The following is a 12,205-nucleotide window of genomic DNA, read 5'->3' on the forward strand; positions in this document are numbered from 1 at the left end:
AGGAGTCAATATCGTAATTCAAATCTTTCACAAATTTAAAATCATTTACTTTAGTATAATAGAGTTACATAATATCCTTGTTTAAAAAAATTTACTTCAATTTAAGTTCAATCTGTTTTTACGTCAAATAATTCATATTTAATTGGTTAAATAGAAGCACTTCTAATACATAAAAATATACAGTAGTTGTTATACATTAAACGGTACAAAAGAGAATATATGAAAACCGGAATTAGTAATTATATATACGGGATATTAAAAATAGTAAACATTTATGATATTGTTTTGATAAATACAAAGTAAGGCAGATGAAACTTGCATTTCATTTTCTCCCATGCATTTATTTTATAAATCGAAATTATATATTTTCCATTAAATGATCCTATCCTTTTAAACGACAGGGTTGTTTTTAATTTTATTTTCGAAAATTAAAATAAAAGTTAATAAGATATTAGGACAGACAATTAGGAGTAGATATAAAAGTCCTAAAATAATGCTTGCTTATTAAAATCGTGTATATTTAAATCCGAAAAAATATAGATTCGAATAAAATATTGAAGGTTATTGGAATTTATTGTAAATATCAACCTGTCCATTAAGAAATCTTATGTAAAATAAATGGGTATCAAAACGCAAAACAGTTGATTTAAAGATTGTATTAAAATTAATTTATATAGACTTAATGTATTTATTCACATCGCAAAACTAACAAAATATTCTTTATAGAATGAAAAAGTAATTCAAATCTCATCTAATGATTATCAACAAAAAATTCATGCAAAACTCAAAAACTTACAGCTTACTACTTGGAACCTCAACTTGCCACCTCTGACGCTAGGGAACGTCCCACCTGTCAAGAATTCTCTGCCGTAGTGTGCGCCTTCGATAATATGATTCAACAAGATCTCTGAAAAAAATTTAAAATAAAAAAAAAAGAGAATAATTAAATTCTACTTTAAAGGAATTGTATTTCGCATGTCTACTGGATCTTCATATAATACAATATTGCATAAATTGGTTTTAATTTTTCAATTTCACAGATACAAATCTAAATCACAGATAAAATCATACACAAATCTTGATGATGTACACACAACTTACACTTTCAAGTAAAAGTGTTTTAAATTATTTAATTATTATTAAATATTTAGTCACATATTTCATATTAAACAATGCATGGGTCACGTGATGATTGATTAGTTGTCCTTCATCATCCAACGTTGGACGAAAATATTAAATTTCTCTTTCTTTCTTCAAAGTAATTTTTTTTTAATATTTAGACTGTTTTAGTACCAAGTACCTGTTTTAGTACCTAGTTTTAGTACTCTTTTAGTACCAAGTACCTGTTTTAGTACCTAGTTTTAGTACTCTTTTAGTACCAAACCTGACACACAAGTTGAAAAATCTTTAATCAATAAATTCTCAAATAATTGGGTCAGAGAAAATTAAATAATGTGAAAGGATGGACACAATCTTGGTCAAGTGCATCGTCTTGCTCATTGACTTCCTGTAAACAGAGTATTGAAGTTTTGTACCAATATCAAAATGTGAATTTTAGTTTTGTCCAAAATTTGGAGGTAAATTTGCTGGTAACATTTGGTTCAAATAAGCACAAAACGAACTTTAAATAAGTATATTATTAAGAATTCGGAATATTTTTCTCTGCGCAGTTAGTTTCCGAGTAAGGAAGAGGATTTTACAGAGTCCTCTGATGGATGATGAATGGATGCCTGCTAACCTCTCCTGGTATAAGTGACAAACTTGGGCATTATTTGGCGACTTTGGCGGGGAAAAAAGGATTTCCAGAAGAATTCGAATTTTGATAATATCTCAACTATGACTAGAGTTCTAGAGTTTGTTCTAGAATATTCAATCCCCTTTCTCAGAAATTATAAAAAGATTAAGCGCACAAACGAAAGTGAGTCAGGAATCACTAATAGAGGAAAGAAAGCAGTTTTTTTTAAATATAATTTGCTGTTCATGTGCTGCCTTTACTGCAAATACTGTTCTTCTGAGCGTTTCAGGTGTGTTTTTCTACTGTGTATTCGTGTAAAATAAAAAGTCTTTATCGCTGACTGAGCCTATTGGATTTTTTCACTTTACATTCACGGGATAGACCAATGGGGAAAATATTATGTGAAAAAAATTAAAAATATTATTTTAAAGATGTGCAAAATGAATAAATCGCAATAAAATTCCGAAGAAAGAAAGACAATGTATTTTCATAGTCAAATAATGATGACGTTTTTAAAATAACATTTTGAATATTGTCAAGGTTTTACCGTACCATTAATTTGTAAATTAACACAAATTTGCGGCTTCTTTTTTAAAGATTTTAATGTTTATCAATTTAGTTTTTTTCACAACTCGAAAAAATACTTTCCATTTTTGGAAGTTCCACTTTTTATAATGCGTGTCTATTGTTGTTCTAAAACAATTACAATATGATTTTTCGTTTTTTTTTCACTTCCTCTATTTATGAATCTATATTTCACAGACCAAATAATTTTTAAAACATTAAAAACTTACTTTTCAGTGATTAAAAAGAGTCTAATTAGTTATCTACATGTTTTTTTAAAAATGCTTCCCATTTGGGATATTATTCAACAACTATAGGTCTCAAATCTTGTTTAATGATATTGAAAGCTTTAGTTTGTGTTGTAGTGGATTGAGATGAGCGAGGATAGAACCGGGGACCTTGTAGTTCGCAGCCCAGTAACATGACCATGATACAAAAGCAATTGCTCGTGCAGCGTAGCTGTTAACTGGCTTATAAGCTTTCATCACAGACTCTCCCTCCAGTGAGTCGGAAATGAGACGAACGATATGGCTGTTGAGTGGTGATGTATCAGCTGTTGAGTCTAATGTGCCTCTACCCCTTTTGAGTAGCGCCAAGCGTTATGGCGAGCGTGTGTGGTTGCTGTTGCGCCAAGTGAGTCTAACGACTTTGTGTTGCTGCGTCAAGTAAATCTGACGACTTTGGTTGCGGGTAGATAGCGCCACAACAGCTGTTTCAAGGTTCATCGTCCGAGGTCACCAAAGTAGTGGATTGAATTGAGCGAGGATAGAATCTGGGACCTTGTGGTTCGCAGCCCAGTAACATGACCACAGTACAAAAGCAATTGCTCGTGCAGCGTAGCTGTTAACTGGCTTATAAGCTTTCATCACAGACTCTCCCTCCAGTGAGTCGGAAATGAGACGAACGATATGGCTGTTGAGTGGTGATGTATCAGCTGTTGAGTCTAATGTGCCTCTACCCCTTTTGAGTAGCGCCAAGCGTTATGGCGAGCGTGTGTGGTTGCTGTTGCGCCAAGTGAGTCTAACGACTTTGTGTTGCTGCGTCAAGTAAATCTGACGACTTTGGTTGCGGGTAGATAGCGCCACAACAGCTGTTTCAAGGTTCATCGTCCGAGGTCACCAAAGTAGTGGATTGAATTGAGCGAGGATAGAATCTGGGACCTTGTGGTTCGCAGCCCAGTAACATGACCACAGTACAAAAGCAATTGCTCGTGCAGCGTAGCTGTTAACTGGCTTATAAGCTTTCATCACAGACTCTCCCTCCAGTGAGTCGGAAATGAGACGAACGATATGGCTGTTGAGTGGTGATGTATCAGCTGTTGAGTCTAATGTGCCTCTACCCCTTTTGAGTAGCGCCAAGCGTTATGGCGAGCGTGTGTGGTTGCTGTTGCGCCAAGTGAGTCTAACGACTTTGTGTTGCTGCGTCAAGTAAATCTGACGACTTTGGTTGCGGGTAGATAGCGCCACAACAGCTGTTTCAAGGTTCATCGTCCGAGGTCACCAAAGTAGTGGATTGAATTGAGCGAGGATAGAATCTGGGACCTTGTGGTTCGCAGCCCAGTAACATGACCACAGTACAAAAGCAATTGCTCGTGCAGCGTAGCTGTTAACTGGCTTATAAGCTTTCATCACAGACTCTCCCTCCAGTGAGTCGGAAATGAGACGAACGATATGGCTGTTGAGTGGTGATGTATCAGCTGTTGAGTCTAATGTGCCTCTACCCCTTTTGAGTAGCGCCAAGCGTTATGGCGAGCGTGTGTGGTTGCTGTTGCGCCAAGTGAGTCTAACGACTTTGTGTTGCTGCGTCAAGTAAATCTGACGACTTTGGTTGCGGGTAGATAGCGCCACAACAGCTGTTTCAAGGTTCATCGTCCGAGGTCACCAAAGTAGTGGATTGAATTGAGCGAGGATAGAATCTGGGACCTTGTAGTTCGCAGCCCAGTAACATGACCACAGTACAAAAGCAATTGCTCGTGCAGCGTAGCTGTTAACTGGCTTATAAGCTTTCATCACAGACTCTCCCTCCAGTGAGTCGGAAATGAGACGAACGATATGGCTGTTGAGTGGTGATGTATCAGCTGTTGAGTCTAATGTGCCTCTACCCCTTTTGAGTAGCGCCAAGCGTTATGGCGAGCGTGTGTGGTTGCTGTTGCGCCAAGTGAGTCTAACGACTTTGTGTTGCTGCGTCAAGTAAATCTGACGACTTTGGTTGCGGGTAGATAGCGCCACAACAGCTGTTTCAAGGTTCATCGTCCGAGGTCACCAAAGTAGTGGATTGAATTGAGCGAGGATAGAATCTGGGACCTTGTGGTTCGCAGCCCAGTAACATGACCACAGTACAAAAGCAATTGCTCGTGTAGCGTAGCTGTTAACTGGCTTATAAGCTTTCAACACAGTATCAAATTGACTCATGAAAATGTCACATTTTATGGCTTTGACGAAAGATCCAAAACAGGAGGCTAAGGTACGACTTAGTGATATTGTCAAAAATAAAAGGTTGATTAAAATAAAAGATTATGTAGTTTTAAATTTTGCATTGCTATATAATAAGTTGGGAGATAAAATTAAAGGGGATACAAACATATTGATATTACAAAATTGATTTTCTGTTGTTTAAGCTTCGTGCAGTTTTATTCTAAACTTCATTTGTTTGCTTTAAAAAAACAATGACCGACGTTTGGGACATTCTCTAATTTATATTTTAATATGTATAAACAAATCACAACATACCTTGCAGAGCTGTCGTGTTTTGAGTCAACTCTTGTAAGACAGCAGGGGATAGTTGGGCAAAGGCATTATCGGTGGGTGCAAGGAACGTGTAGGGAGTCTGACCTGAAAGAGAATAACAAAGTATGAAACACTGCATTTATATTGTTACGAATCTGTGATGCTGTTTCCCAGCATAGCTGGTTTCATAGGAGGTCCCAGAGCTTGGCGATAAACTTGGTGACCATTTGGCGACTTGGTGACGAATTTGGCGACTTTGGCGCCAAAATTAATTATACCCAAAACATCGAGAATTTTCCCGATCCGCCCAGTAGGAACGGAGTTACGCCTCGAACGTTCCTGATTGGTTGAGAGGCTTCTAGTGCCACCTCCTGAGACCTATAAAAGGAGCTGCAGCTGCCAGGGAGTGGTCGTGAATTGAGTAGTCGTGGACCAGTGGAGTCGAAGAGTAGTCGGAACCGACAGTAAGAACTGGCCTTCCAGAGATAAACGGAGCAGCGAGGAGTGAAGCTAGTGCTGAAATAAGTTGTGTGCTACTGTCTGCAGTAGAGTCTTGTTGTATGCTGCACGTCTCGGCTGAAGATAATCGTCTTTTGTGCTGTATTAGATGTCGTCTTTGTGCTGTCCTGTGTGTCTTCGTGTAAATAAACGTCGTTGTTTTTATTTTCTACTGCCGTCTGGTGATTGAGCGTTCTTCACACCATATAACCCCCACTATCCAAACGAACCTCGGAAATTTCGTAACAATATACTGCGATCATAACTAAAGATATTAACAAATTGATAATTAAATGCATCGATACAAAATAGATAATATTTGTTCAAATAATATGATTAGTTCGAAAAGGTAGTATCTTAGCTTCTTTTTTTCATGAATATAATTTTTGAATACAAATGTCTTATTCTTACTTTTTATAAAAAAAAGTGTTCGAAGTAGTGTTCGAAAGTAGTGTAATCGTCAAAAAATACAATCTCGAACTTTTGATGAATCTCCACGTTTCAGGCCACCTTTAGCGACCACGAATATTATCTTAAAGCGACATTATATTAATCAAGTTCATATTTTTTCCTAGATTTTCTACATGGTAAAACTGTTTCCATTTAGACAAAATTGGAAAATGTCAAAAATTCATTTTTTAAAACTTATTTTGAAAGTGATTAATTTCATATAGTAAATTTTTAAAATACATAAATGATTTAAAATTCATTTTTTTTGTGTGTGTGTGAAAATATATTTTTCCAGAAATTGTCATTAGATTATTATTTCAGATCAAATAAAAACAGAGAAAAATAAATATATAAAATATTGAAAAAGAATTTAAAACAAAAATTGTAATCAAATTCTCTTTTAAACGAGTAGTCAGAATATTGAATAAACCAAAATTGTATTCATTAAGATGAATTTAATCAGATTGCTTTCATCAGTAAAATTTTTCACATTTATTCAGAAATTACATGTAAATACATGTTTTTCTTATAAAATCCATTTCCGAAAGCAAAGAGACCCATTTCTGCTTCTAAATGTCGCTCATATCTCATCACAGTTTCGAAATCTGTGACCAAAACTGATGTAATTAGATATGAGAATACATTCTATTTTGGAAATGAATAATAAGAACTAATGAATAACCTGAATAGTTTAACATTTACGTGTTCTCATGGGGCACTTTACGCATGGGTGAATTACCAAAGCAATTTCATTCAACCTAAATAGATTTTTACCCGAATGAGAAATCAGAAACGAAGTGATTAGGCATTCTTTCAAGACAAATCAGTCAGCTACTGAACCTTCATTCGAAAACAGATCGATACGCTCTCTTTTAAAAGCAAAATTAAGCCGCCAGAAACAAGTTCTTAATTAATAGACGGTAAAAGCATCATTTCGTAAACAACGTTTTCATCGGCGTCCTTGAGACCCCTCTTTTTGAAAAGCCTTTCATTTGCGGCCGAAAATCTTCCTTAATTGGGAAAATAGGATTATATTCTGGAAAAGTTTTCTAATAAGAGATAAATAACTCTAGAATTCAGTAACATTATCAATTTCTTAAAAAAAGATTCAATAATAACATTTTAAGAAATTTTTGAGGAATTGTTATTCATCAGTTTGCAATTTTATATTTAAAAGGTTGCGTAGTCAGCATGTGAATAGCTTAAGAAAATTTTTAAAATATTTATTAAGGGAATTGAAAAGATTTTATTTTAGTTGCTAAGGTATATTGTTAGACGCAAATTAATTTGAAAATGGTTTGAGTTTATTTTGGAAAGTAATCTTTCCGCCGTTGCCGCTTTTGATGTATTCAATTAGCATCTCTTTCTGCTTTATATAATTAATAAAATAGAAAATAGCTCATTAGATAAATTAATAATATATCAGAAGAAAAATAAATTAATGAAGTAGAAAATAGTTCCTATAAACCAATCTGCATTTTCCAATTTCTACAAGAAGAAACTTGAAATTTTCACATCAATTAGCGAGTTTGCTAGATTTTTTTCACATCTGAAATGCATGTGCGATCTCATGTTCATATTTGATGGGAAAGAAAATAGATCGGATTAATTATTATTTTGAAAAAATCAGTGTCTTTTCTTCTTTTGTAAAATCTTGAAAACTGAGTAGGTGGTGGTGCATGTTAAGCACGAAATATTATCTTTAAAATGTTCATAAACATTGCAAGATCAAAGTCCACCATTCATTAAGAAAGTTTCATTAACTTTTTCAAAATCACGTAAATTTCTTGTTTATGATATTCAAATTAAATTTTAAATAGCTTTACGTTGTAGATGCCTCGTTTTAGAATTTTTTTTTTCTAAAAAAAATTATAACTACACAGAATGAATGCTTACGTCCATAATAAATGACAGACTAAGATAGATATGGTCATAAAAATGTTACCATTTCTATATCGTCATTACTTAGACAAACAGTAGAGAAAAAAACTATAGCTTAGTTGTGGTGGGTCGGAGGTTCCAACTTTGAAACCCGATTGCATTAAAGGTCTATCGTGCATGTAGGTCTGGTGTGCCTTAAACCCAATGTCATGTTTCAAACGTCTGGCCTCTATTGTGGTGAGAAAATTTGAAGAAGTGCTAGTTAAGGTGTTATCCTCGTCATCTGAGAGCGACTCAAAATTACAAAATTCTCCTCAAAATTGTGCCCCAAACAGATATTAACCAACTCAATTAAACTGGATCAACTGCCAGGAAGCAGTAGCATATGGTGTTTTTATTTAAAAGCGATCTCTCGTACTTCAATTCCTCCTTTCTTTTTTTTAACATTTTTTTCCAGAAAATTCGTGCTGTATTAATTCTAGAAATGAAATGTAGTTTCATTATTGAAACTGTTTGTTTATAAATTATTAAAGTTGATGAGTCTTAACAGATTTCTCCTCACATTGTTTGTCATCACATAAGTACTGTCATCTGGTAAGTTAATGAAATCTGCAGGGTAGTAATGGTGCAGACAGTGGGAGTTTCCTCTCATTCAACTTCATAACCATATCCATATCTTTATTGAAGCAAAATAGTGTAATAATGTCGATAGAGGAAAAAAAGTGCATTGAAAAATCAGAATGCAGTCTTAAATTATATTTTTTCAAAATGCTTTAACATAGTATATCCAACTTTATATCTTTAATCATTTATAACAAATTCAATATTTATTTGATATATGTCTTCAAAAGTTTTATATGTTACATACCAGTCCTATATTTGAGATATATTTTGTTCATGCTTATATTTTCTGTATACCAGTGATTATCTCCTCTTACTACAAGAATTTTTCTGGCAATGAACTTAAATTACTAGATGTTATAACAATTGTACGATAGTGATTCGCCTTATGGCCCCCAAATCATACCATTTTGATAATATAAACTATAAAACCGCTCGGGAAAAGTGTTAGTGATGTACATTCTTGCATCTCGTAATTATTAATTAATTAATTCTCGCATTAAAGCATCTCATTAAAGCTAAAAAAATATTTTCAAAGTACTAGAATAATCTTGATAACATCTGGAATGTTTATACGAGATATAAGAACCATAAAGGTCTCTCTTTAAATGTTGCGTATCTTACCTTGAAGCATATCGGCGAGACCACTCAATGGCAAAAGCATGGCTAGGGTCGATAGATCTGGTCTAGACTGGATTGCTCCAAAGATGTTCTCGTGGGGAAGTGGGTACAAGAGTTGGTTGACGACGTAAAATATTCCATTATTAGCTCGAGTGACAGCTATGGCTTTGGCTCCACTGATCAAAATGAGCTGAAATGAAAAGAAGAATGAGCAATTAAGAAGACAATATTGGCTTATTTTGTGAATATATTAAATTTGGCGTGGCGATATTTTACCTTAAGTGCAAAACTATATCCATTATGATATAAATACAGTTGTGCAATCAAAAACCAGCTACCATTTTATGGATTTTGGAATCAATATTTTATAAAAATAAGTACAAATGTAGTTAAACAAAGCTGAGCTAGCTATTCAAGTTGATCAGCAAACTAATTATGATATAGTATTTAATTTGGAAAAAAATGCAACCTTTTCTGTTTAACATTTTACGAAAATAGGAGTTTCTAAAAGTGCCTTGTTTTCTAATTGCATCCAAGTTTATAAAGTAATCAAAAATATCATCTAGAAAAGTTTAGAGCAGATTAAGTTTTTAATAATAGATTTATCTGCTTTTTAATAATAGGTATCATAATAATAATAAGTTAATCTAATAATTAATTATAATAGGTTAATAGAAAATTTAATCTATTATATTTATTATATATTGTAGAAATGAAAGAGCCAGTTTTCAACACTATTTCAAATACAAGAAATATCAACAAAATTAAGTTATGTATAAATATAGATTTATGAAATTTAATAACTATTTATAAGTTTCGGCTACTTATATAGTTATTGCAATATGCAGTGGAGAATTTTTAGATATCATATCAGAAACTGGATGCACAAATATTTTAGTTTTTATCAATATGAGCTCATTAAGTTTTGAAAAAAAATCGTATTTGGTCGTTATTAAAACATTTTGAAAGATAATTCTATAACAATAAAAACTTAGTAATGAGAAAGCCCAATAGATCTCACTCCTCCGATCACAAAACAAACTCAAACTCTATCACCAAACCACTGCGACCTGCCCCTCTTTTGATAACCTGCAATTTTTTTCCTTCCACAATAACTTCAAATAAATCAATCTCAATTCTAAACCTTTAAAAAAATCCTTGAAGAATTGAATTCTGAACAAAAGAAAATTCTTTCTTCAAATAGCACAATGCACTGCCCCTGGCTACAACAAAGACTCCGTACAGGATTTCTGTTCTAGATCAATTTTTTTGAAACCTTGTTTCTAAGAGAAATCCTTTCAGAAAAACGGTAACCTAAAATTCACCTCCAGGCATTTGTAGACGACTTTATCTTCGTCGCAGCTGAATTAACGGGAATTCAACTCAAATAAACCTCCCCAAAGGTCCTATTCTTCAAGCGTTGGACAGACAAATATTAACCTTAAAATTTCAGCAGAAAAATCTACAGAATTCTGATTAGCAAGTTAATTAATGGCCCCAAAATTAAACGGAACAATGTGACTGTAACGGAGTGATATGTGTGAGGATTGAACCTGGGACCTTGTGGTTCGCAGCCCAGTAACATGACCACAATACAAAAGCAATTGCCCGAGTAGCGTAACTGTTAACTGGCTTATAAGCTTTCGCCACAGACTCTCCCTCTAGTGAATCGGAGGTGAGACGAACGATATGACTGTTGATGCATTTGCTGTTGATTCTAGTGGCGTTATGACGAGCATGTGTGGGTGAGTGGTTTCTGTTGCTGCGTCAAGTGAGTCTTGACGACTTTGGGTTGCTGCGCCTTTTTTTTGTGTTGCCGCCTCAAGTGAATCTGACTACTTTGGTTGAGGGTAGAGAGCGTCACAACAGCTGTACGAAGGTTGAAGGTATCACGTCCGGGTCACCAATGCAACGGATTGAACTGAGCGAGGATAGAACCTGGGACCTTGAAGTTCGCAGCCCAGTAACATGACCACAATACAAAAGCAATTGCCCGGGTAGCGTAGCTGTTAAATGGCTTATAAGCTTTCACCACATGACTATTAAATCCAACAAACAATAAAATATCACAGTGTTATCATGAATAATAAAGTCAACCGACTCCCTCGTTTCCTTAGAATCAATGTCATCTCTTTTTACCTCAAAACCTCAGCGGAATTGTGTGGTCACTGAAAAAAGGATCCAGATGACATTTTTACTTCACCGTCGCTGAGACAATGATCTTTCACGGTGCAACTATTTGGGCCTACTCTCTTTCAGCTCAGCTGTGTAGTAGTCTTAGCTCAATTCAATACAAAGAAGGTTTCTTCTCAATATATTTTGAGCATTCCGAATATATTACTACACCCCCAAGTCATTGGGGGGGGCTGGTGGTAAGGTCTCGGCTTCATAACCGGTGGGTTTCAGGTTCGTGACCCGATTCCACCGAAGAACCGTCGTGTAAGGGGGTCTGTTGCATGTTAAATCCGTCACGACCAAACATCCTCCCGCTGGTGTGGTGTGGTCTGGTGAGGGGTGGTGGTGCCAGCTCAGGTGTCGTCCTCGTCATCTGACCGCGGTTCAAAATGACGAGGTCCGTCCCAAAATAGCCTTAGTGTTGCTTCAAACGGGACGTTAATATACCCAAAACCAAAAAACCCAAAAAAGTCATTGGGGAATTTTCCTATTTCACATTCAAGCAGAATTAGTCTATGTGAGAATAATTAGTTTCCATGGCAATTTATTTTGAGAATTTTATATTCTATCCAAAACTTTGTGACCAAATGTACTCGCTTTAAAATCCAACCTTCAGACTTCTATTTTGAAGGCAAGATTTCTTTAAAACAAGAATTCTATTCTTCAAATAAGATCAAAATTTTCACAGGTGAGTTCAAAAGTAAAGAAGAAAGTGTTTTTGCATTTTTCAAAATGACCAATATCTTAAAAAACAGAGTGAAAAGAACTCTGTCTTTCAGGCTGGGTTTCTACCCATTAAAGAAAAGATGGCCTTGCAAGTACGAAACAATGCTAATATATGAAGTGACAGCGAATTCAGTTTAAAGAAGATCTGCTAATTTTAACACTCAAGTCCAATAGGACATGAAATACAAACAATTTTACTCAACCACCC

The 12,205-nt window shown here is 34.8% G+C and overlaps 1 protein-coding gene across 1 annotated transcript in view; it reads right to left on the reverse strand.

Annotated features, from left to right (window-relative positions):
- LOC129965837 (uncharacterized) overlaps positions 1–12,205 on the reverse strand; it is a 92,004-nt gene that overhangs the window by 19,407 nt on the left and 60,392 nt on the right. The window contains exons 10-12 of the mRNA XM_056080053.1: positions 9,100–9,286; positions 5,029–5,130; positions 797–907 (exon numbers count right to left, since the gene is read on the reverse strand). Coding sequence (XP_055936028.1) covers positions 797–907; positions 5,029–5,130; positions 9,100–9,286 — 400 coding nt within the window. The remainder of the gene's footprint in view (positions 1–796; positions 908–5,028; positions 5,131–9,099; positions 9,287–12,205) is intronic.

The sequence above is a fragment of the Argiope bruennichi genome, chromosome 4 (assembly GCF_947563725.1).
Source record: "Argiope bruennichi chromosome 4, qqArgBrue1.1, whole genome shotgun sequence".
In the NCBI taxonomy this organism is placed as follows: Eukaryota; Metazoa; Arthropoda; class Arachnida; order Araneae; family Araneidae; genus Argiope; species Argiope bruennichi.